General features: G+C 40.1%; 1 protein-coding gene across 2 annotated transcripts in view; it reads right to left on the bottom strand.

The window, feature by feature from the left end:
- Positions 1 to 24,280, bottom strand: part of LOC121333697 (protein kinase C-binding protein NELL1-like) — a 52,714-nt gene that overhangs the window by 5,793 nt on the left and 22,641 nt on the right. For both annotated transcript variants that reach the window (XM_041400283.1, XM_041400281.1), the window contains exons 4-5: positions 22,505 to 22,729; positions 18,727 to 21,267 (exon numbers count right to left, since the gene is read on the bottom strand). In XM_041400283.1, the coding sequence (XP_041256217.1) occupies positions 21,217 to 21,267; positions 22,505 to 22,729 (276 nt within the window). In that variant the 3' untranslated portion in view covers positions 18,727 to 21,216. The remainder of the gene's footprint in view (positions 1 to 18,726; positions 21,268 to 22,504; positions 22,730 to 24,280) is intronic.

Here is a 24,280-nt window from a genome sequence, read left to right as displayed (position 1 = left end):
GATAACTCTGTGGTAAGTAGTTAATGTTTCCAGAGCTGAGGGCCTGGGGATTGACCAAGGCGGGAGAGCTCACGGGATGCTACAGAGTTCATGACATCATTAGACAGCTAGTATGCACACTCATATCAGAACTGAGATTAAACTAAATATCCAGCAGATTTGTGCACCACTGACAACTATGTGATGTGAAAAGGGATGAAACAAGTTGAAGATAAACCCTTCTGACTAAAAAGCAAGGGCAGGAAGAGACGCACCAATATTCAAGCTACAAACAAAGCTTGGAAATGAGAAATTCAATCCTAGTTCTATTAGGCAGCTGAATTGATCACAAATGCCTCATTTCTCAGTCTCCATATAAACCACCCCTAGGGCCAACTTACCCTGAGACTGTCATAGCAGAGACCCCCGTGTAAGAGCACTCAGCGGTGGGACAGCTGATCTTCCCAAAATTTGGCCAGGCTGGGTGTGGACAGCCAGCAGCCACTGATGGCTCGTGGTCTGTGGTGTCCTTAAGGAATGCAGCTCCTCAAGTACCCAGAGGCTCAGAGATGTGCCACACATGTGTTCCCATGGAAAACGTCATGAGTCCACATCAGCTGTGGGAAAACGGTGTGGGAGACAAAGCAGTCTTCCATCATTCCTGTACTTCATCCCTACTGACATGCTTTGCTGCCTGCAGCTGGTCCCTGCACATGGACAACCACTGGGGAACTCCTGCTCCTTTCATCTGCTCAGGAATGCTCAGCAGGAGCCAGCCTTCCCTATTGCTGCCTCTCCACCCCCACAGCAAGCTCTGGGTACGGCATGGGAGGCAGAGGTGTCTGCGTCACAAGCAGGGATCTGTTATTCCAGGTCCCATGGCAGTGACTACTGAGGTGTAGCTGACATTCCTGCTTCTGTGCCAGGGAGCTTAGTTTCAGCAAAAGGTAAGGAAGGTCAGCAGCCTCAGAGGAGTTACGGAGAATTGCCAGGTCTGGCTGCACCAAGAGCAGTCCAGACAGAGAGCCATAAGGAAAAGGAGGGCTGGGATAGGGCAAGGGAGGGGAAGGAATTTGTCAATAAAACAGCAGATACTTGAGAGTGAAGGCAACTCCTTTTCTTTTTCCGGCTAGATGGAACTTGTACAGATGGAGACCATACTGCTCCTAGACAAGGACCAATGATACTTTTGACAGTACAAAATGTCCACAGCCAATTCCAGTGTTCAGCTGCCAAAGTCATACCTGAAAATATGCTGCTATCTGGGCAAAGAAAGCAGAAGTGCTTTCTGCATTGCCTCTCTCACTATTTGCCTCAGATTTAGCCTTGGAAGACACCCAGTGCTTTAAAGACCAAGGCAGATAGGGTAGAACTGATCCAGATAAATCAATTAAGAGGTCCCCATCTGAGCTACTTGGATTAGACTCTCTCCTGAATTGTTAATGGACATCATACGATTCATCATGCACTAAAATAGAGAGCTAAAATAGGACAGGTGACTCATGCCTAAAAATAGATGATCACTTCCATTAACTAATAAGGGAAGCCTGGAGTGTTCAGTTCAGCTGCAAGTGTATGTACATCACAGGTGTCTGAGGTGGAGAGAAGTGAATCCCATACCAGGTTATTGTCAGTAGCAGGAATGGCTCCTTTTCCAACAGTGCCTGCAGATCCACTGGGACAAACACTTGTGTGCTTTGCTACCTTTCTCTGTCTGCCTCCCCTGCCTCCCCCTACCTGAGCACAAAGCCCAGGAACACGACAGTCAAGGCTCAGATACACAGCACAGTTCCTTCCTCTTTTAAGGTACATTTGAGCTGTATGCCCCTCCTGGAGATCAGAGATACCAAAACAAGGCTTTCAGCCCTGGCTCCACACCTACAGCACTGCAGAAGAGCTAAGTGCCATGTGTCAGGTGAATGGCCATGGAACAGTGTCCCTGTTGCTCCTGCCAGCCCCCTCCTGCTGTAATCAAGGGTCAGTCCCTCAGTCAGCTCCAAAAGCTAGCACTTCACTGTGACCCGGTGAAACAGGGGAGAGGAGCTGTGGGAATAGAGATGGTTGCCTTGTCATTATCTTCAAGGTAGGTGGGGAAGAAGAGAGAGGGTCCCAGTGTGACAGGCCAGGTGGTTCAAGGACAAAACTACCTGGTGGTGACCAGGAGGGATCTTTACTAGCAGGAAAGTCATCTCTGGGGATGAGAAGAAAATTGTGCTCTTGTAAAGAAATGCTCTTATAACAGAGAAGAAAAGACTTAACTTTGCAGGGCCTGAAAAAATCATTGGGAAGACTTGCATGAATTTGAAAGCTTCATTTGCCCATGTCACCATGTCACCTCCAGAGAGGCTGTGGTGGGGCACTGAGCTGCCAGAAAAGAACGGGAAGATGGTTTGAACTGCACAGCCTAATCCAAAAACCATTCCTGACTTCTGTGTCAACTCCAAAATTAGCAGGGTTTCTTTACATCAAATCTTCCAACATCCCTCTAATATCACAACATTTTTCTCATGACCACTGCTCCTCTGTGACCATGTTGGTACCTAAGTTCTGTTTCCACCGTGGGATATAATGACTCCCCTGGTTAAGGCACAGTGAGTGCTACTGAAAAAGCCCTTGGTTCACTGTTAGGTTTGCCCAGCCAAAATCCTTTCCTTCAGGGAGGAGAGGCATGGTGTTCTCACTGTGTATTAAGATTTTTATCTGGAGTTACTATGAATTAGCTTTCCTCCTCAGCATGTCTGGACATCTAATTGTAAAAACCTGTATGGCTACTGTGTGTCCTCTTGGCCCACATTTCCCAGCCTCTAGACCCAAGATAACCAATCTTTCACTGACTTTGTCCCAGAGCAGTACTGCACTCATCCTAGTAAATCCTAATGCTGGCCAGCAATCCCCTGCTAGCATGCAGAGGGAACAACTGCTTAAACTCACTGCTTAGGCATCCAAAGGACCTGTGGGCACGATCACAGATCCACTTTTATGTACCTGTTGTACAGATACAGAATATAAAGGATTTAGTCAAAGATATTCTGGAGGCATCAATAACTTAACATTGCAAAAATGTAAGCCTTTTGGGTGACTATCCCAGTGAGTGCTGTGCAGATTCTTGGTAATTAGTACTGCAAACACCATCATTAAACTTTAAACTAATATTAAGAAAATGTGCAACTGAGCATGCTAATAATAACACCAGCCGGTTTGTTATACTGAATGTCTCCATAAAGATATTCTTTTAACACCTTTGGCACAACTGGGACCTTGCATAATTAAATTTGATTTCACTTTCTTACAACTCTAAGCATAACTGGAGATTTCTAATTAGTTACAATTATTCTTTCAGAAATGTGTTTCTATTTAGTATAATCTTGTATTCTTCCAGCCAAATGCCATATGTATTTGTTATTATTATCTCTTACTGACAGCTTTTTAACTGAGACACTTTGACCGAGATAAATAACTATATAGCTCCCAACCACAATTCTTTGTGTGGCATCTGCTTTGGGTGATAAAATAATTTACTAAGTGAAAAATAGCAGTTTATGGAGATAAGATAATTTTCCATTCTATTATTTTAAGTAGAGATAAAAATGCAGGCTGATTATCTTCTAAATCTAACATTTCCACACCCCACCCTACCAAAAGCTGCTAATAAAGTGCCCTCATTAATGACACTTCCTCAACTAATTGTGTTTCCCTTCTGCCTTAAACAGCAGACAAGTAGGCTGCAGTTTCCTCTCCATGTCTACAATGCCTGCCTAGCTGACATGCCCAGGAGCACTCCTCGTGCCGCTCAGTGGGAGATGGAGGACCAGAATCACCCATGCCCAAGAAACCCACCCCATTGCCAGCCAAATATGTTCTAGCAAAGGGACAGTCCCTGCTGGTCTCTGTCGGTGCAATACAACCCATGCTCTGTGCTACCTCTGCTCTGAAGCCATGAGGTGCCAATTACAAGAGCAGTTAAGCAAAAAATGCCTGTTTTCTGTACCGTTGTCCCCAAGCTGAAAAAGCCCAGATGTGTTCTCTCGTAGAGTTCATTCAAGCAAGAGGGAGAGGCTGAATTACCAGCTAAAATGGAAACAGACAAAAAGTGATAAATTGGAGAACAATCCACCGGAACTTATTTACTTCTGGAGAAATTAATGAAGTCCATGAGCTCATAGGTTGCAAAGCAAATTAAATAAATGTCTTTCCCTTTTAAAATCTGGGGAATTACAGGAAGTAGAATTGACTTTATGCTTGTCTTCCCTTTAATTCACTACAGGTAGCAGTCTGGTGAAACACAGAAGGGAAATGGCAAGAGAAATCTATATCAAAATGAAAACAACATTAAATGAAGGAGCTGGAGCAGGTCAAGGAGTAGTGTATAACTTTAAACATTATATAAGTTATTTTGTCATACTTACCATTTCCCTACTTTAAATTCACAGATGTAGGCCACAGTACACTTTAGGAGCTGATTCTATCACACAAGGTTTTGAAAAGATCGACCAGCAAGTTAAAAGTAAATAAAGTTAGAAAAGCATTGGTACTTATCACGTATAGTGCAGGGTCTCAATGCTTTCTGGGTCAGCGCTGTATCTGACTTAGTTTGCAGTTTTCTCATCACCAAGCATTCAGAAATTCTATATATAACACATTCATCATGTTACTAAAATAAATAATGAGTTCTTTTTACTTATTTGCATATTTTGATGCATACAGGTTGTTTATTCTCCATGCTTTCCACATTCCTGTTTCTGGAAAGAAGCCTTAGAAATTTACCTTGGGGTAGGGGAGAAAGAAGCTAAAGTTTGAGTTACAACATTTCAAGAAGTGTACCAAGCCCTTCCCCCCAGCATTTTTAGGTTAATGATAAAATTTTAGCAATTGGCAAAAATTTGAATATTAACAAATAAATAGGTTTTTATAGGCTAGGTCTCAGACTCAGTCTCTTTTCTCCAGAAATATACCTGGCAAAATTGGTTTAGACAATTGAAATAGTTAAAATACTGAAATTTTGTGTCTACGATGGTACTTCTGGATGTTCACACCTGAAGGACAGCCTGTATTAAAATCTGTAAAAAATTAATTTATAAAAGAAACAAAATAATATTTTTATTTATAAAGCTATTTTGGTAACAAAAATGACTTGATTAGGGAATCTAGCAGAATCCAGCTCACACAACTTTAACATGCCCACATCACTTATGATAAACAGGAGGTTTCACTTTTGGCCTATGAAGCTGTCTGTTCTAGGTCACTGACAGTAACCCTCTGCCATAAAGCAGTAATTAACTTTATAGCTTCATTAAAACATTAGTTTTCTTTTTGTGTATTAACGATGGTTTCTTGTGCTGTTCTCTTTATCTGTTTGTATTTGGCACAACTATTTCATTATTGATGTAAAGCAGCAATTCAAAATTCAATTATTAATTTTCATGTAAATCTTTCTTGTCTAAATAATTGATGGGAAAGATGAGCAAAGGCCTTTGGAGCCAGCAGTTGTTATTCCTTCTGTCTCTTCACATCTCTACAGCAGTAGCCTCTGTCAACCCCCTAGAAAACACACTTTTTGGGGAAGATGGCTTGAATTCCCCAGCCTTGTATCAGTCCAGACGGGGAATTATCTGAATACAAATCTCTGCTCTGTCCTCCAAAAGCTGTACCTTCATCCTGCCTTGCATATGGTTAAGTACCTAATTTTGCATAAACTCCTCAATCTTCTGCATCATGAAGAGGCTGCAGAGCTGCAGACAGCTGATCCTGCAGAAGCCTCATTTGTCCAAATGCCTATCAAAAATTGCTCAGATTTAGGAAAAAGGCCAGGCAGCAGAATGCTACTGCCCTACTGCATAAATTGTGCTTGATAGTCAGGACTGAGTTGTGCTCTATTCCTTTGCAAGGATATTTATCTGCTGGATTCATACTTCTAGTTATCCCAAACTACTCCCACAGCACTAAAAATACATCATCTCCATCTTCATCTGAACTCTCCCAACCCTGCTCTTCATTATTCAGTAATTCCTATTTACATACGTGGTCCAAGCCTGTAATTAAATCCCTGATAGTCCCTTAAACCCCAAGGGAGAAGCTATCTAGATCTACCCAGGCATCTCCTGGGAGAAACACCAGGTCTTTTTCATGGTTTTAATATGGCTTGCATTATGTGATTTTCACAGCAATTAATATATTAAATAAAATCATAGAATGACCTCCTTTCCTAATATTTAGGTTTTAAATTTCATATAAAGAAAATACTCTGCAGTAGAAAACAGGTTAGTCTGAGAAAGAAATGTCAGCAGCTTCCTCCTATTCTGCCCTGCTAATATTTTAATATATAAGTATTTTCTTTAAAAGTTAAATAGAATTGTAAGCTGTAAGAGGGAATAAATTTTATAAAGATAGAAATCTCTATTGCCATTTATGTAATAAGTTAAAAAAAGCAAACCTCTTTGCATGCTTGGGGGTATTTTTCCCTCAGAAGTCACTTTTTAATCAGATTTAAATCCAATTAAGTCTGAACATCTAAAATGAAGAGCAAGTCTTTGAATTTATGTATAACTGATTTAACTAATCACTGCTTTACTGCAGAGCTACTAAGCAAACAAACTATGAAAAATAAATGTGAAATTAGATCCAAATCGCAGACAGCCTTGATTTTGTTTTAAAAATAAATAAATAATCGTCCTGCACAAAGTATGGGCTTCTGATTTCTACCAGCCAAAGCTGCAGTTATTAAATTTTAAAAGTAACAGTGGAAAAATTATTTTGTAGTTAAAAGAAAATGACTTCTTTTTAACCTCACATTTTGGACAGAAAGCATTTGTGTTCCTTAAGAAACCTTCCTCCAGACAAACTGAGGACACTGAAGCAACTGGGGAAGTCCAACTACTTCAACAGCTCTCTCTTGATTTTGGACACATAGGAAACACAAGCTTTAGGAAACACAGCCATTTCATCCTCCTGCATGAGCTCCCTGTCCCGTGCCGGCGGATGCTGGCCGCTGATCAGCAGCTCCAGGCTGCCTTCTTCAGGTATTAGTCCAGGTAGCCCATGCTTCACTCCGTCTGCCTTGTAAATCAAGCAACTTTGGTAACCCACTGATATTTCAGAAGCGTGTCTGAGTCCTGGAAATCTCAGCTCCTACCACATCTTACCTTCAAGCTGAAGCAAAATTGTGTTGTATCACAATTGTTCTGTACTGTATCATTGTGCTGTAGCACGGTGCATGTTACAGAATACATGATTGTATAAACACAGGGAAAAGGAGTAACTTTAAAGTCCCCTGTCATACAGTATCTTCCATTAAAGCTGCTTCATATGTGAAAGCCCCTGTTTCATCAGTGAGATGCCTCTGGAATGCTGCCAGAGAGCGTGTGGCTCGGTGCCTGATAAGGCAGCTTTCTCACTCTGGATCACAAGCTCCGTAGCTGCAGGCAGAACTCCTCCCAGACAGATTAGTACAAATTAACGTGTGCATCCAGCAATCTTGCTGACATTTTTCCTTCCCCTCTCACACACATCCTCCCAGCCGTTGGAACTGGGCTCACAGAGATTGCATCTCAAAAAGCTCTACGCAGAACAGCTCATTTCTGAAATACCTATCAGCTGTCTATCATAGCTCATATCCAGCTGCAAATGCTGTTTGCAACAGCTCAGAAACCCTGCAGCTATTCAGCCTGGGCAGTAAGAGCAAAGATGACAAGCCCAAAATGACAGCTCTTAACTCATTGCCTCATTCCTTTCCATGAAATAAAGCTTTTCTTCCTCCCCTTGTGAACTATAGAACAGATTGCAAAGTTTTCAGAGAGCAAAAAGTGGGAAATCTCACATATGTGCCTTGGAGATATGTCTTAGGTGTGCATATGAGGAGAGAAACTCACTCAGACTGTCTCTTAAACCCAGCACAGTTCTGTGCATCCACCTCAGTGCTGTTGCAATGGGCAGCAGCCAGCTCCTGCTGTCATTTGTCTGTGCTTTTTCTCAAGGTTTAAGTGAAAGGATTGCTCAGCTACAGGTCATCTTCAATTTTTATACTTGTTTCAATAATCCAAATGTTACCATAGGTTAAAAGAAAAACTCCAATCATTTTTAAGTCACTTGAGGATTCTCTCATTCATTCCACAACACATAAACGTTCCAATTTCTCATCTTTGCAGTCCTTTCCTAATAACCCTTGGCACTGAAGAGGATTAAGCAACAGTTGATTTTTGCAAATCATATGACACTTGCCAAGCATTAATTGAATGCAAATGAAGGTCCAAGCATCTCAGCTGGACTTGCAGGTATTTTTGTTCCTACACAAAGAGCACTGAAGAGCTCACAGGAAACAGCAGAAATGCAAGAGATTGCTATGCAAACAAACTCCAGGTTAGATCCCAGTGTTTTCTCAGGGTTGGCTTTTAGTCCTGCACCTCCCCATCCCAGGAATAAGTCAGCCATAAGAAATTGGTTTCCTAAATCACCATGGTGCACTGTGAGCTGCCCCAGTATTGCCCTTTTACCTGGTATCTTTAGATATATTACAGTCCAGTTAGCCAAGGTGTCATGAGGGAACACATTTCTGTCCTTTCTTTTAAGAGTTATATATTAGGTGACTTTTTCCCCCTTAAACATTTACAACCAGAAAAATTGAAAGAAAAGCATACCATCAAGAGATTTGAACTATTTCCTCTCTGCTGTGGAAAAGGGTGAATTAGTTAAAAGGCAATAAAAAGTGATGGATTTGTAGGAGAGCAAAATTAGCTATGATATATTTTAAAGTACTTTTGATATCTTTATTAAAAGTCAAGATGTGCTTCAAAAGAAATCCCAGTACACTTCCAAAAAACTGCATGGCTTAAAAAAAGATGCACTTAAGAAATGAATCAACACTTTTTTTCAAATTTGCATTGGGATTTATCAGTGTTGTACCAGTGGTAGGGAAGGTTTTGCTGCAGCATTCTAATTAGTACAGATCTTATCTAAGTTTGAGCACTCTAAATTCAAAACAATAAATGAGATGGGTTTATGCACATTTTTGCAGTATTTAGAGTTTTTACAGTATTTAGAATGGAATAGTTTTCCCCTCCCCTGTCTATACTGCAGTCCCTCTAGGAAATGCAAAGAAAATGGGGTGGACATTGCTGATGGCATTGCACCAGTGAGGTGGAATTCATTATCTTCTTCTGCATAACTAGATTTAGGTGTGTCATCTTTTAAAATACAGCATAAGCAGTTGATTAACTTCTATTTCCTACTTATAAGCCCATAAACAGACTAAAGGAAAATAGATGGGGGGGGGGGGGGGGGGGGGGCGGTGCTGAGGGAGTGAGGCAAGGAAGGAGGAAGGCACAATTTAAGAATTACTTGAGACTGCAATGGATTAGGAGAACAAGGCATGGAAATTCATACACACACAAATACACTCCTGTTATTCAAGGCTCAGCACATCCTCCAGTGGACAATTTAATGGCCACTATCTACCTTGACCAGATGAAGTCCCTTCTCTTAATCCCCAGTCCTCCTGAATTTGAATCCACTGCTATTTAAGCTTGTCATATTTTACTTGCTTTGCCAGGCTATTACCTAATCAGTGAGTATATTATATCCTAATAACTTGCATGTGTTCCCTTTGGCACAGGAGGAGAGGACAGGTAACTCTGCCTTCCTGAGCTAGCTGTAAACCCTGGTCCTCATTCTGGATTAATATCAAGAAAAAACAGATCCTTTCTTCTTTAGCACCCCCATTTTTTTCCCCTTCTCCCCACTATTTACTCAATGCCTCATTAACCTTCACAATGCCTGTGCCAGGCAGAACAAGCCATTTCCCTGTCAGACACAGGAGCCACATCTGGGGATCCCCTGTGGGGGCTCCCCTGGCTGGGGCACAGGGAAAGCTGGCACAGGCACTGCCAGGCTCTGGAATGGCACCCTCAGCAGACCTCTGGCCACGGAGCACACTGCAGCCTCCAGGAATGGGGCAACGCCACGCAACAACTCCCAGGCTGCATCAGCATCTGGCAAGTTCGGAAGTCTAACCTGCAAAACAGGCAATGATCAAAAACTGAATTAAATTGACAGTGAAAAACCTATCAGAGCTCCCATGGCTGCCACACTCTGGGTGCATAAATCATGGCAGGTGTATGTCACTGACCTGTAAGAAGTCTGTTTCCTTCAAAGAACAACAGCTTGAGTGACAACCAACTTGTCAAGATACAATGGCCTCCCTTTCCCCAACCTGGACTGGGGAAAGCTATTAAAAACTACTAGAATATAAAAGGCAAAATATTTATTGCATGGTTACTTATACATGCTACATAATTACCCTGAATTATAATATTGCTCCTGCTTTTAACTGCATTTTTAACCTTCTAGAATTTTCTTTTCTTCAAGGGAAAAGAGAACAATAAAGAAGATAATATTTCATTGTATGCTCAGTGTCTGCTAAAAATCCTGTGATTTCGAGTTCTGCTAACATAGAACATATTCATTATTTTGCTATTATGTATTAAAAGTAAATGGTAAAGCAACAGGGCTCTGACTACCTCTGGTATTATGAGAATTGTGAACTTTTGGAGTTTTTTGACAGAGATAGAAATTATAAATATCAGCAAATATTCTTCAGTGCTTCACTGATGTTCCCCCTGAGCAATTTGTTTACTGCTTCAGGATATTAGACAGCCATATATTTTACTTTTCCTGGTAGTAGCCAATTTGCAGGAAAGCAAGTAATATAAAAATAGCTATTTACTCAGTAACAAGTAGTACAGTACATTATCACTCGACATTGATGTTGTTAGAGGATAGCAAATTGATAATCAGTTCTTATTCTGTAACTTTGTAAACCATCTGCTTCTATCATTGCAAAGTATACTCAGCTGCAGCAAAGCCTTTACTGCCATACTAACAAACTATTTACTTTATAATGTCTAAAGATAATGTTGTATCAAAAACTTTCTAATCACCTCACCATTAAATAAGTGGAATGGTTGGTTTATACAGAGATTCTGCAGAGAGGGATAAATTGTAACTTCCTGTTACACCCTTGCCAGAAGAGTATTTTGTTTACCTTTCAAACGCAGAGTTTGTGATTATATGGTCTATTATGTTATGTATTATCCTACATGGCAATTCCATTACCATTTATCACAAAACTGGAGCAGGCTCAAGACGGGCAGCTGACAGCAGTGTGCTCCAAGCTCCCTCCAAAGAGCTCCTGCTCTGCTCAGCTCTGTCCAGAAGTGTCAGCTCACCTGCGTGCCTCAATTCATGCACACAGGATTCCTTGTAGAGGCCCTCAAAGGTCCTTACTGCTCTTCAGTAAACAACCAGAGACCTCAGCACTCTTTTAATGTAAATAGCTAACATCTGAGAACAACTTGGGAGGAACTATACTGTCATTGTACAGCCCCATGCATCCCATGGAGTGTTCAAAAAACATTCTACATCCATGGGGATGAACGTGGGGATGTGGGGTGAGAAAGGCAAGCAGTTCACAAAGCCCCAAGCCTCCAGGACTTTTAAGCTGCCACTAGAGTCATTGGTTTCCTCATCGAGTTACCCACAGCCCTTTGCTTCTACAATAAATCTTGTCTGTACAGCTCCAGCCAGGAAATGCCGTGCTGCTGGCTGGCTGCTCTGCCTTCCTGGGCCCCTGCCCTGGCACAGCCCCCCTCTCACGGGGCACTCACAGCTCCAAGACACACATTCCTGCTCTTGGACATGCTCCCAGTGGCCAGGGTCAGGTTCTTTTCTAAATAAAATCAAAAGGTGGAAGTAGTTTCCAATCTTGCGTGTCCGCATTCTAAAGACATATTTTAAAAATCTAATTGTATTTTGCTATATTGACTCCTTTGGACTCATTTTCTTTGCTTCCTTGGCTTAGGAGCCTTTCCTATAAATCACTTCCATATTTAGTGTCACCAGCTTCACAAATTCATTTGTCTTTGCTAAAAGCATCATTGCCTGTGTTGATATCACCTGGCTCTTCCACCCATGTGTTTCTCTTGCATGCTCCTCTTCCAATTTAAACTGCCCAATGACATCATATTTTCAACATTAAGTAATATTAGTTTTATTTGCTTGATTTCAGCTCCACTTTTCTTTCATGCAGAAAGCCAAAGGAATGTTTATAACCTAGATAACTCAGTGATGTTCCATTACATACTTGCTAATGGCTTTCCAGTTCCTGAACTGCTACCTCTTCTTTGCATTTGGTGCCATCCTGAAATTAATAAACCATTTATTTTTGCTATAGGCAGTACTCTCATGTCATAAAAAATGCAGAAATCTCATTCGGAAGTTCCTGCTTACTTGGCATACTGCTTTATTTTTCCTTTTGGTTCTCTCTCTTCCATTTGCAAGCTTTGACTTAATGATTTCTTTTGCCACAATTGCCAAACATCACCCCACATACATAGAAAATTTCATTAACCAGGATCTTTTTACAATTCTGCAATTGCAAAAGCTGCAATTTTTGACCACCTCTGAACTGAGAGGCTTCATTGAAGCATCTAACCCTGTCCTTATTTTTAAGCTATCACAAATCATTTTATCTGTTTTAAAGTACAACCTGATAATCACACAGGTCAGTCCCACATCACAAATGTTTAAATTACTGTTTTCCTAATCAGTTTATTTCATTTTGATTACACTTGTTGAAAGATAAATTTTGGATAGGATTTATTTTCTGCATAAAAATGTTTTTCTGCATGCACTGTTACGATAGACCATGGTGCAGTTAGACCCCACCACAACTTCATGACATGAGTGCTAGACGAGTAGTTTTTCTGCATTAGAGCTAGTGCTATAAATTTGGCACTGCTCCTACACTATGGCATTCCCATTATGAACTAAAATCACTAAATGTACACACTTGTGTATTTCTTTGCTCAGTGCTAAAGACTTAGTGTGTCTCTCTTTAGGGTCTCTTCCTTATATTCTGCATGCTGGGGCTAAGTTCCTCACAGGTTCTTTTTTCCCCGCTTGCAGTTAGCCACCAGAGTTGGTTGGCACCAGGTTTATGGCACCTTTTGGCATAAATTCAGGGCAAAAACAGTGACAGGAAAGTAGGTCAGTACAAGCACCACTGCTTTCCAAACACAGACTGATCTTCAGCATCACCTGCCTCCCAAAAGTTCTCAAACTCCAATAAAAGGAGTTAGGGATCTCTACCCATTATTTTCACTGAAGGCTCAGATACACACTGAGCTTGGCCTGAACCAGAAATATTAGTATTTTAGACCAGCAATGGATCCTCCTTAAGTGGCACAAACACTGCCTGCCTGGGGGACAGCTGGGCTCTCCCTGTTCAGCCCACCCCTGGAACCCAAGCTCTCTTCAGCTATTCTGCTGACATGAAGGGAGAGGCACACACCAAAGAAATCCTCAGAGAAATCATAGAAAGGCTCACTCAGGTTGAAAGGGACCAGGGATGCCACCTACTTGGCCAGGTCACTCAAAGCCCCATCCAGCCTGGCCCTGAACACTTCCAGGGATGGGTTAGCCACAGTTTCTCTGTGCAAGCTTCTCCAGTGCCTTGAATAAAGAATTTCTTCCTAACGTCTAGTATAAATCTCTCCTCTTTTAATTTAAAACCATGCCCCTTGCCCTGTCACAATCTCCCTGTGCAATGAGTCACGTCCAGCAGCTTGCTCCCCCAGCTATGCCCTCACCCTGCTGGGGCATCTGCCCATGGCACTGGCAGGGTAGTGGTGCCTTGTGGTTTAGCTTTCATATTTTTCAGATTCTGTGCTGCTTTAGTGTATAGTTCTGAGCTTCATCTCAGGGGATGGTGAGCTCTCTGCACAGAGCAGCTAGATAAAACAATTCCTTTCCTAGCTGGGGACAAAGGACAACCAATACAAGTTTCAGGGCCAAGAGCAAAAACAACATGGACTGAAGGGAGAAAACAAGAAGGATGGGACTTTATAATCTGAAGGTGTAATTGGACAATTAACTCCAATATGCAAATGGACCAGAACTTATAAAAGTGAGAGACCCCAGGAGCGGTTTGTGCATTTTGTGACAATTTTGGTTCATCTCTGGTGTAGCCCTGGCTGGGCTCTTGTACTTCCCAAGGTGTATCCATTGAGGCCTTTTAATAAATCCCTACTTCATTCTTTAGCTCTGTCTGGCCTCTGTTCTAGGTCAGCTTTCTCAAGGCATCAGTTCAGTCTTACTGACAAGAATAATCTAAGCTCAGCACTGACAATCCTGAATCACTGAAAAATGTACATTTTCGAACACAGACACACACACACACACACACACACACACACACACACACACATTTTCCTTAAACTTAGCTCTTAATTTTAGCACAGCTAGGGTATAATTTTTGAACATGTAGGACTGACATTTCTCATTGCTATCCTTGCACTGGATCAACTTACCTGAAATAGATGACATCCATCAATTTTCACTTGAAATAATATTACTCACATTAGAAAAGCTCCTCTATAAATAGTATCTCAAACATTGACAATTGACTTAGAATGAGATGGCTACTCAGAGGTGAAAAAGCCATCTGGGATAATTTATTTTTTCCCCAATTGTAGAGGATATATATGTGCACACCAATCCCATCTATCTAACAAGAATGCTCTAATTCAGGAAGAGAAATAACTTTGAACTTTCATGCTGAGCAATACTTACACATAGGAAACCTTCAGATTAATTCCCATGAACTCCAAAGGCACACAGAAGTGCAGCCAACAATTGTGATTTACACCATCCTGCACATCCCAAAATACTTCCTGGTGATGCCTGAGGCTTTGCTAAGGATTGATGTGAGTCTGCTCTCAGGCTCATCTGTCCTCCCTTCTACCAGGCTGTCAACTTGTCTGCAGATATAACTGTGTTCTCGGTTTACAAAACGAATTTTTGGATACTGCTGAGTCAGCTCTGAGAACTCCAGGCAAAAAGGTCATGGAACAGACCATTCTCAGGGGCAGTCTGGAGTCACTCTTTCAAATACAGTTCCTGTGTTCCCTAAGATAGTAAATGCTTAAGCAAGATGCTATTTAAAAAAGGATGCCTGAAAGGTAGGTAACTCGTTTGGTCTGCTGCCCTTTAACAATAAAAAACTGGTTTTTTGAGACTGAGGTCCAGACGATGCATTAATTCTAGCTATGAGTACTATAAAACAAAGTGACATTTAAATGAAAAAATAGTTACGGTTCCAAATTTCCTTTAACTAGAGGCATCAAAACAAGTATTTCCTTTGCTTAGTCCTCACATTTTCTGCTCAGTCCCTGTTCAGGCTGTAAGATTGCAGTGATGGGACAGCCTGAGAGATCAGCAAAATAATCAAGGAAGGTAGAGAATAAACTGCAAAGAAGGGAACAATCACTTTTTGTTATAAGTAGAACTAAAATACTTCCAAATTCAAAAGACAATTGAGCACTACCTGCTGACATTACTAATTAGCCCACTGAGAAAAGAACTGCTTTGCTATACACTTACTTATCATCCAGCCCTGGGAAACTCATCCTTAACCACTGCTGTACAAAACACTAAGAAAAGCAGGTAATTCCTGGCATTTCTCGCCTTTTTTAAGACACCAGCAGAAGACACCTTCCAAACAGATTTTCCCTGGTTTTAGTTGGGAAGACGCAGAGGAACCGAGCTTGTTGCTGTGCTCTGCTTCACCCATGAAGAAGAACAGACACACAATTGCTGTCACAGTGCTGCTCCCAGCAGCCACCACATCCCCCTTGAGCACATCCCACCCATGGCACCCCTCCTCCCACAGCCCCTCTGCAGGCCGTGCGAGCTCATGGGCTGAGTCTCAGCAGCCCAGACTCTCCAAAGGCTTCCAATGCTGTAACAGTAGAAAGACAGAAAAATACAGCAAAAGTGCATCGCCCAAACCATTGAAGAGGTATTTCCTTCTGATTTTGAGAAAGTGCTGTTTGCAGTTTCTAATATTATTTTTGTATGAAAACCTGCACAAGAGGCGACTTCATTTAACAGTTCTCAAATTATTATACCCTGCAAATCATAAATTAAATTTGTGTGGCTAATGTGTGTACTAATCAGGTAACTATTTAATACAAATGTGAGTAAATGGACAAAACTGTGTTCAGGTTGAAAAACCACCTCTCCAGCTGCACAGGTACTTTAAAAATACATATTTGGTTTTCTCTAACCCTTACCTTAACAGGTGAGTTTATCATCATAATTAGTGCTTACCTGAACATAGTTTGGTGATTCTCTGATTTTAATTTCATAGACATTAAGTAAGGATTTCCTGTTTTGAGTCTAGAGGCACAGCAGTAGCAAAACACACACGATCTATTACCTGGATGAATATCTTGCATAATACTCAGGTAGGAAAACAAATCTGCATATTTAACACTGCCAAAGGGAATCCGTCATAACCAGTGCAAAGAAGGACTGGATTACATCAAGTATATTTCCAGTTCTTGCTTGAGGAAAAGTAGATTTAGAGTTAATCAAACAGCAATCAATCAACTGCATTATTAGAAGACAGGATTTTTCAGCTCTGGTTTAAATTCATGAAAAGACCTTGGTCTCTGCGTTGTGTTTAAGTGAGGGTGTGATCTGCTGCAGAACCTCTTAGTCTTTCCTCTCTAAAGTGGATCTACATGAATAACCACCAGGCACTCAACAATAAAGAGCTTTGGGATAGGTAAATATGTAGGGATGACATGAGGAGTCATTTGAAAGAAATAACAGAAGAGAGAAGGACAAGTAAACCCCACCATCAGCGGGGTTGTGTATCTATTGCAGAACTGCTGTGTAACCACAGCAGCACCTGAACACCAGAGCGCTGGCCAGGGCACCCTGGGCCCCTTCCCAAAGGGGCTTTTCCCCACGAGGGTAGAGGCATTTATAAGAAAGAAGATCAGTCCAGATCCTGTGGCAGCTACTTCTGTCTCAAAGAGAACACAATAAGGCTTACTTCCCCAAACCACTCAATTTCAATCAAAACACTTAAACAAAACAATCTCATGTGCAAATTTATGAAATAAAAAATTCAAGTGTAAGACACTGCTGAAGCAAAGATTTGGCTCCCAGTGAGAAATCCACCCATCAAAATTCAGTGCACCCCTCATACTGCAAAGTAGAAGTAGCTTCAAAAAAACTTAAATGACAGATACGTGGTTTTGGGAATCTTATTTTAGGTTGTTTGTTCGCTTGTGGGTTTTTTTTTTCCACTGGGCATTATTTTTGACATCATGTATCTATGTGCTGACAACCTCTTAATGATGATTTTATTTAAAAAACCACTGAATTTGACCATTTCTATCAGCTTATTGATACACATCCTTCTCACATACACCTAAATCTATGCTAGGGGGACTATCCACTGGCAGCTAGTGGCAAAAATTAATCCTGTTGGCAGCTGCAAGTAATTTGCAGATTATATGCAATACCAGCAGCTCAGTCACACCTCTGAGGTCAATGACAGCTGAGTCAGAATTATTGCTGACTTCTACCATTAACTTCTACCACAGAAGAATTGGACATGAAGCATTCAGACACCCCAGACTGGATCTTTTAAATTTCTTTTTATTTTTTTAATTTATACCACCATGAATCTTCCTTACACCAATTTAAATTTCAATGAGCTCCAAAGATGTACCTTAAGAAGAAGAGGAGCTTGTTGGCAGGCACATTTTTCCGCTGGCAGAATATGTTCCTCAAACAATTATGTCTTATCACAACACTCACTTAAAATTTTACATCAAACTGTATCATGGGGCCCTTTTAAAAACCCCTCATTAATGATGATTATGTAAGTACCATTAGATGTGAGACATTCCCATATTGCTCGTAGGAGTTATGATTTAATTCTGCTAAAATCTACTCTACATTTGTGTAATCACTCCTGACATTTTACCTTTTGTTTTGTAAAACATTATTGTCTGTCACAGGGGAAAAAAAAAAAAAAAAAAAAAAAGATGATATTTTGGTTGTCATTGCAATCTGATTGAAAAGATGTTATTAATTAAATCTTGCACACAGTTATACCTGAAAACTCACTGACAGCTCTTGGGGGAAAATATATTACTGGAAGACAGTTGTTATTTAGGTCTCTGAGGCAACACAAAGGCACTAATAAATCTCACACACATTCCTGTGAGTTAGGCTGATATTTTTCAGCATTTGTGGGGAATAATTAAGCTTTGGCCTTTCCTAGTGACCAGCATGGTTCAGAGTGGTCCATGACCCTATGGACCACTACAAAGGAATATTTGCACTTGCTTTAACTCAGGAGATGAGTTTGCAAACACACAGAAGCAGAGCTGAGAACTCACTGTCCTCACAAGACATAACACCAGGTTCTGGTTTAGAGAACCTAGGCTGAGGTTTCTACCAAAAGGAGGAGGACAAAGACATTTTACCAGAGCTGGAATTTTCATTTTCTGTTTGTCACTCATTGACTTATTTTTGTCATCAGAAAGGTTACAGAGGAAATACTCTTTCACAGGATAAATAAACAGAAACAGCTAAAAAATTCCAATTGTCTATAGCCAGAGCTTTGACCAATTTCCTTAATTAGCAGCAAGCTTCCTTTCACAGAAGTTAGTGATAGTCCTGCTCAAGTTAATACTACACTACAAATATGCACTGTATAAAATATATATATTCTCCTGAGTGGAGACAGTGTCCATCTCACAAACAAAGAGGAGAAATTTCTCAAGTTATTATAATAAACATTGGGGTTTTTTCAGCATTTTCATTTCGGTGCCCATATCTTTACAGGAAATAGGGAATTTCATCAAAAAAGGAGTTTTGAAAGTTCTTACTTACCTTGGTCACATGGGACACCGGGAATTAAGTTTTCCTTCATAATGTGCTCTTTGAGCTGGGGTTGGGGCTTCTGAGTGCTCTGAAGATACATGTGATGTGACTAGTGATCAAATTACTTCATGAGGGAAAGTTCATCACAGTCAGGGCAACTGCTTAAAATGCAACATAAACATGTCTGTGTCAATATTTTGACTTTGTGTAAACAATTCAAGCTGCATCACTCTGGAGGTAATGACACATAATGCTGTATAAAATGCTCTGAAACAGTTTTACTGAATTAATTTGCATTTGAGCTCTGGAAGAAAATTGGTCTGCAGTGGAAAAGTGTGAACTTCTGTGGTCCTGCTAAATATGATCCTAATGAGATCTGGAGCTTCCACAAGCATCCTGGGAAAGGGCTTCACTACTACAAGGTAAAAGGGAAAAGAATGATTTTCAGAGACTGCACTGTCTTTAATCCATTTACAGAGCTTCAGAAATTCAATATGACAGAGTGGAATATATGATTCTGCCTGAGTATAAATGACATATTTCTTACCACTCTGAGGCTGTACCTCTGGGCAAACACTTTTTCCCCCTTTTGTGCAATATCATGAGCTCAGGCTGGAAAGGACATTGATCAGTATTTAAGAATCCTGCTAATAAAACTAAGGGAAAGCAATCTGTACATAGGAGTTTATTTAGATGCCCACAGATTTTAAATCATTCCCCTTCATATCTCAGCCCACTGGGTATCTTATCCAACTGAATTACCATTGGGTTTTACAATGTGATATACAAAATGAGCTGACATTATGATTTACAAACATCCTTTGAGTATCATATAAAACACAACTCTTTCCCTTTTTATACAATCATCAGGGCAATGCAAATAGTCTCAATTCATTATTAGCTGAAAATGATGGGGCCTTTTATGAAAATAAATTTAACTTTACGACACAAAGCTGTTAACTAAAACAAAACCTGGTGAAAAAAATTGGAATAAAGTTATCTGAATGACTGAAAGTAATTTTATATTCTTTGCCACTGTCCCCTTATAAATGTAATAGTACTTCATTTAACAACTAATATTTTCACTGTATACTCACACTTCTTTCTTACTGATCAGTTTCACATTTTCTTCATGAAACTATGAAAAACTCACAAATGTAGACTTTCCAAACTGTAGCCACTATAGTTATTTCTGCAATCTTTTCCATATATTCAGTGTGTTTAATTAAATAAACAAAAAGAGAAAAAGACACTACACAAATGAGCAGAACAAAACACAACAGCACATTAAAAATGTGACATTTAAGCTGTAGATGCATCGCCATAGAAATATATTCTTGTTCTAATACTTTCTAGCCTGTGGAAAAAACCAGACATTACTTGAAGAGAATTTAAGATCTAACCTCCATATAGGGCTAAGAGTCTTGATTTAAATTCCTGTCTAAACTTAAGTCCCCAACAACACAGTAAATTCAAGTATTTTTGAATGTCATAAAACATGAGAAGATAAAATCTGTTTCTGAGCTGTTGGTAATGGAAGCTACCAAGCATTAAGGTCTCCTGTTGCTGGAACAGGTGCCTCTGCACTTTGTCACTATGGCAGCAGTCACAGGATGACAGACATCATTATTACCTTAAACACAAAAAAGGAAAAATTCTGAACTCATCAATGATGTTACAAATGCAAGCAAATTCTAACCTACTCAAACTATATAATCTTAAGGGTCTCTGACAGTTTTAGCACTGTATAATCCAGAGGAATTATACTAATGACTGGTGATTCCTCCTTGAATATGTGTTGAATTGGCAGGGGGATGGGGTTTTAGTTCCATTTCTCACCATAGAAGTCTTGTTGCTGCTCTGCATTTTTGAAGAAGAAAGTGCTTATTCTGCCATTTCATTCAGTTCATGGCATTTAATTTTATAGTTTAAGACAGACTTATTTTGATTACTTTCATTCTGTCCATACCTTTGAATGCTTTAAAATGTTGGACAGCTGTGAAATATAAGTATTATGCAATCTGACTGTACATACATACATATTTTCATAAATACATCTAACAGGGACCTTGGAACCAAGTATGTGATATCATGGGACAAAATCACAACAGGCTGTCTTATTTGTAAAATCTAGATTCAAAATAAGAAGAGCTGAATTCTATCAATGTTGTCAATACACAAATTAAAACAAAAAATACTGCATTAGTTTACCCATGAAATAACTTAAACATATTTGCAAATTTCTTGACAGGAAAGGGGTGTAATTTACAACACTGAAAACTTGTAGCAACCATTGATTTCTATATGCTGTGCTGGAAGTCACCCGGACAAGGCTAGCAAGGATGAGCATAGTGACAGCTCCCAAAGGCAACTCCCAAACATCTTCCTCTTTCGGAGACTTGGCTAATTGTCCGTTGTATAAAATGCCAATGCACACAGCTTCCTTCAGGTGGTAACTCCAGCAGTTTTCCTCCCTTGGTACAGTCCACTCTGCCCAGGTCAGTTGTTGTTGAGACACTCTAAATCCACCGAGCAGCAGACATTCCCGTTCTGCATGGACAAACAAGCAGGACAGGTCACAGGGAGCAAAGGGCTGGTGGCATGCAGACATAGGTGCATCCCTGACCATTACCACCTAAAAACACCTGCCCCCAACACCCAGGGTGTTGGCATTGCTCCCAACAGTGGCTCTTTGAGGAGGCCAACTTTGCCAAATAGCACAGAACTGGCCTGAACTACCACAGGAACTTGAAACCTGGATGTGGTCCCTATAAAAAAATACAGCACAGCAATGGCAACAGATGACTGGATCTTTCTCTCATGCAAGAAGTTAATGGAGAGAATTTTGATGTGATCCACACAGGGAAGCTTTCTGCTTGTCTGAAATTAGAAGACAGGTCAGGTGCTTGGTTCATGGCAGATATGGAGGAGATAAGGGCAACATCAACACCATACATCTTTGGAATTTAATCCATTGTTAAGTATCCTTTTCTAACACACAGTCATTTATAAAGATATCTTAGGTAATAAAAAAGTACAGCAACTACTAAAAGCCCAAATGAGCTTTTTTTTTTAGTTTTTTTTTTTACTTTTTTTTTAATCCATCACAAATCTAAAGGAAAAAACCTCAAAAGAATGGTAGAAACACTACCTTCAATAATTTAAAGCCCTGGGGCAATAGCTTTCTCTCCTAGAGTGAACAGAAGAACATTTTATGTAACCCAAAATATTTTCATAATTGTGATATTAGCACAGTGGGGTCACCACTGCACAAAGCAAGGGAAATAGACTGCACTCCTGCATGAGAGCCATTGGATTAAATACATCTTGATGAGATCAGGGAACAGAAACTGTGACATTCCCTTCCCATCACTACTGTGGGAGTGCCTTTATCTCAGAGCTGCAATGCCTTTTAACTTGTGTATTTGCTGGTGAAACTTTTATGGTAGTGCTTTTCCTTCAGCTTTCCAGTTCTGTAATACACATTTTCATGAACATCCACACTAGGTAATTATTGAAATGTTACTCTTGACTCATACTGAGAATGCCTGAAGGGCACTTCAAGAGAATGAAAGTTTCACTAGGATAGTAATACATCTGTGCTCAACATTTCAACAAGGAGAGAATTGTTTTGCTTATACTCTGCCAGACAGAAAACACATGGGTTTTCTGTTGGCTCTCAGGTCTCATTTACTTCCCCAAGATCTTAATGTGAGCCTCCAGGGAAAGAAATGGACCCCAATTTCATCAGACACATTCCAAAACCATTCCACCTGGCCCATCGTACCTTGCATTTGCAGGTTGTACAAGGAGATCCCACCATTGTCCACACAGCACCGCTAAGCCTTGTGATTCCATAACCATCTGGACAGGTTTTCCTGATGTCATAGGATATGTTGTCAGCCAGACAGGGGTCACTGACACAGTGAGGACAGCAGTCTCCTTCTGAGATGGCTGTGTACTCGCAGTTCAGGGTCGGGCACTGAAGAGGCCAACAATCCACCTCTCCGTCCTACAAATATTGAAGCAAGTGTCATTGTACTTGCCATTTATGAACCAACAAGAAACTATGTACCCTTTTGAATGAGAAAGTATTGTTTCACCAAAATTGCAACAAACTGAATGGTTCAGACCTCAGTTTGGTTGATCACACAAATACATATTTGCATACTGAGCTGAAGTTTCCTAAATGTAGCAGATTATCATTTGGTTGATTCCTGACTAAACAACAACACTCATCATTGTAGCAGGAGAACTTGAGTTCTTTGGGGCTTTTGAAGACAGGGTTAAATACTGGGTACTAATATTTTGTACAAACTGTAATTTTTGCTGTGATTGCCTTGCAGACACATGCACTCTTTCTACTCCTGGTCACATAAACATCTCTGCAGGATCACAGCAAGCCTTTAAAAAGAAAATTAACATTGCAGATAGATGTAGGTTAGTATGTTGGAGAAGCACCGAACATCAATCTAAGTAGCAACTGCCAATACCAACTTTATTGTCAGCTCCTAAAGGAATCATTAGAGCAATACCATTTGTGTTCCACTGACTCATTTTTTTCCACCATTTATTCATTTTTAATTTTATTATTATTTTTATTTGAAAAAAACTTGAAACACTTTACCAGTTAGAGAGACAGATGGAGAAGACAAAAACATCAGGTCACTTCTGCACAGTATTTCTCAGTGCATCTAAATTTAACTTGGAAAGGTCTTCAATAACTTGCTCTATACTGCTCTGTAAACACTTCAGATGCTGAGAACATCACACACTGCACAGAACAACACTGATTTAGGGCATCACTGTCTTACAGCTTTGGATGTTATCCCAATCATAAAATTAGGCAAGAAACTGCAAGCCACAACCTCAATACTTAGTCTGTGCATTATGGATAATTACCTCATGACAGTAACTTAGCTTTGAATGTAATTTCTTTCCTGATTCTCAGACACCTCTTGATTATAACATATATAAAGACTGTGTTATACAGACAGCTATAAATGGAAAACTGATCATTTTAATGAACTTCATTGATGCACTAATTAGCATATCTATGAAAAACCTAAAGCTTTAAGGGAATAATCTGTAGTGTCTAATGAGAAAATAAGTGATCATTATTCTGTATGTTTTTCTAGTAATTTCAGTCTTCTTTATCCTTATTTGGTTAATTTTTTCTAATTCATACAGTGGCAATGGCACTCCATGTTTCCAGATTTGCAGAATTCAAACAAACAAATGAATAAATAAATAAACTTATTATTCCTTTTGACAAGACAAGCCCACCAGATGTAATTAAAAACTGAAACTTCTCCAACCAACTCCATCACATGCGTATAAGCTTTGAAAAAGTCATTAAATAGCAGACAACCTTATAAAAGTTAGCAAAAGCAGACTAATGCTAAAATTAACATAGTGCCAAGATTTCCAAGCTCTTGTCGAGTTTTCAATTTTTCTCATTAGACCTGCTTATTCAGCAGTACGACAAAAACTGATGGTGTAGCTGTCAGTTCTCTGGGGCTCTCTAAGTGCTTTATCATCACCCCCAGTCTGAAAAGCAGGT

The sequence above is a fragment of the Onychostruthus taczanowskii genome, unplaced genomic scaffold, assembly GCF_017590055.1.
Source record: "Onychostruthus taczanowskii isolate IOZ18803 unplaced genomic scaffold, ASM1759005v1 scaffold177, whole genome shotgun sequence".
In the NCBI taxonomy this organism is placed as follows: Eukaryota; Metazoa; Chordata; class Aves; order Passeriformes; family Passeridae; genus Onychostruthus; species Onychostruthus taczanowskii.
The sequence above is the reverse complement of the archived record's forward strand: the minus strand, read 5'-3'. Positions and strand labels throughout refer to the sequence as shown.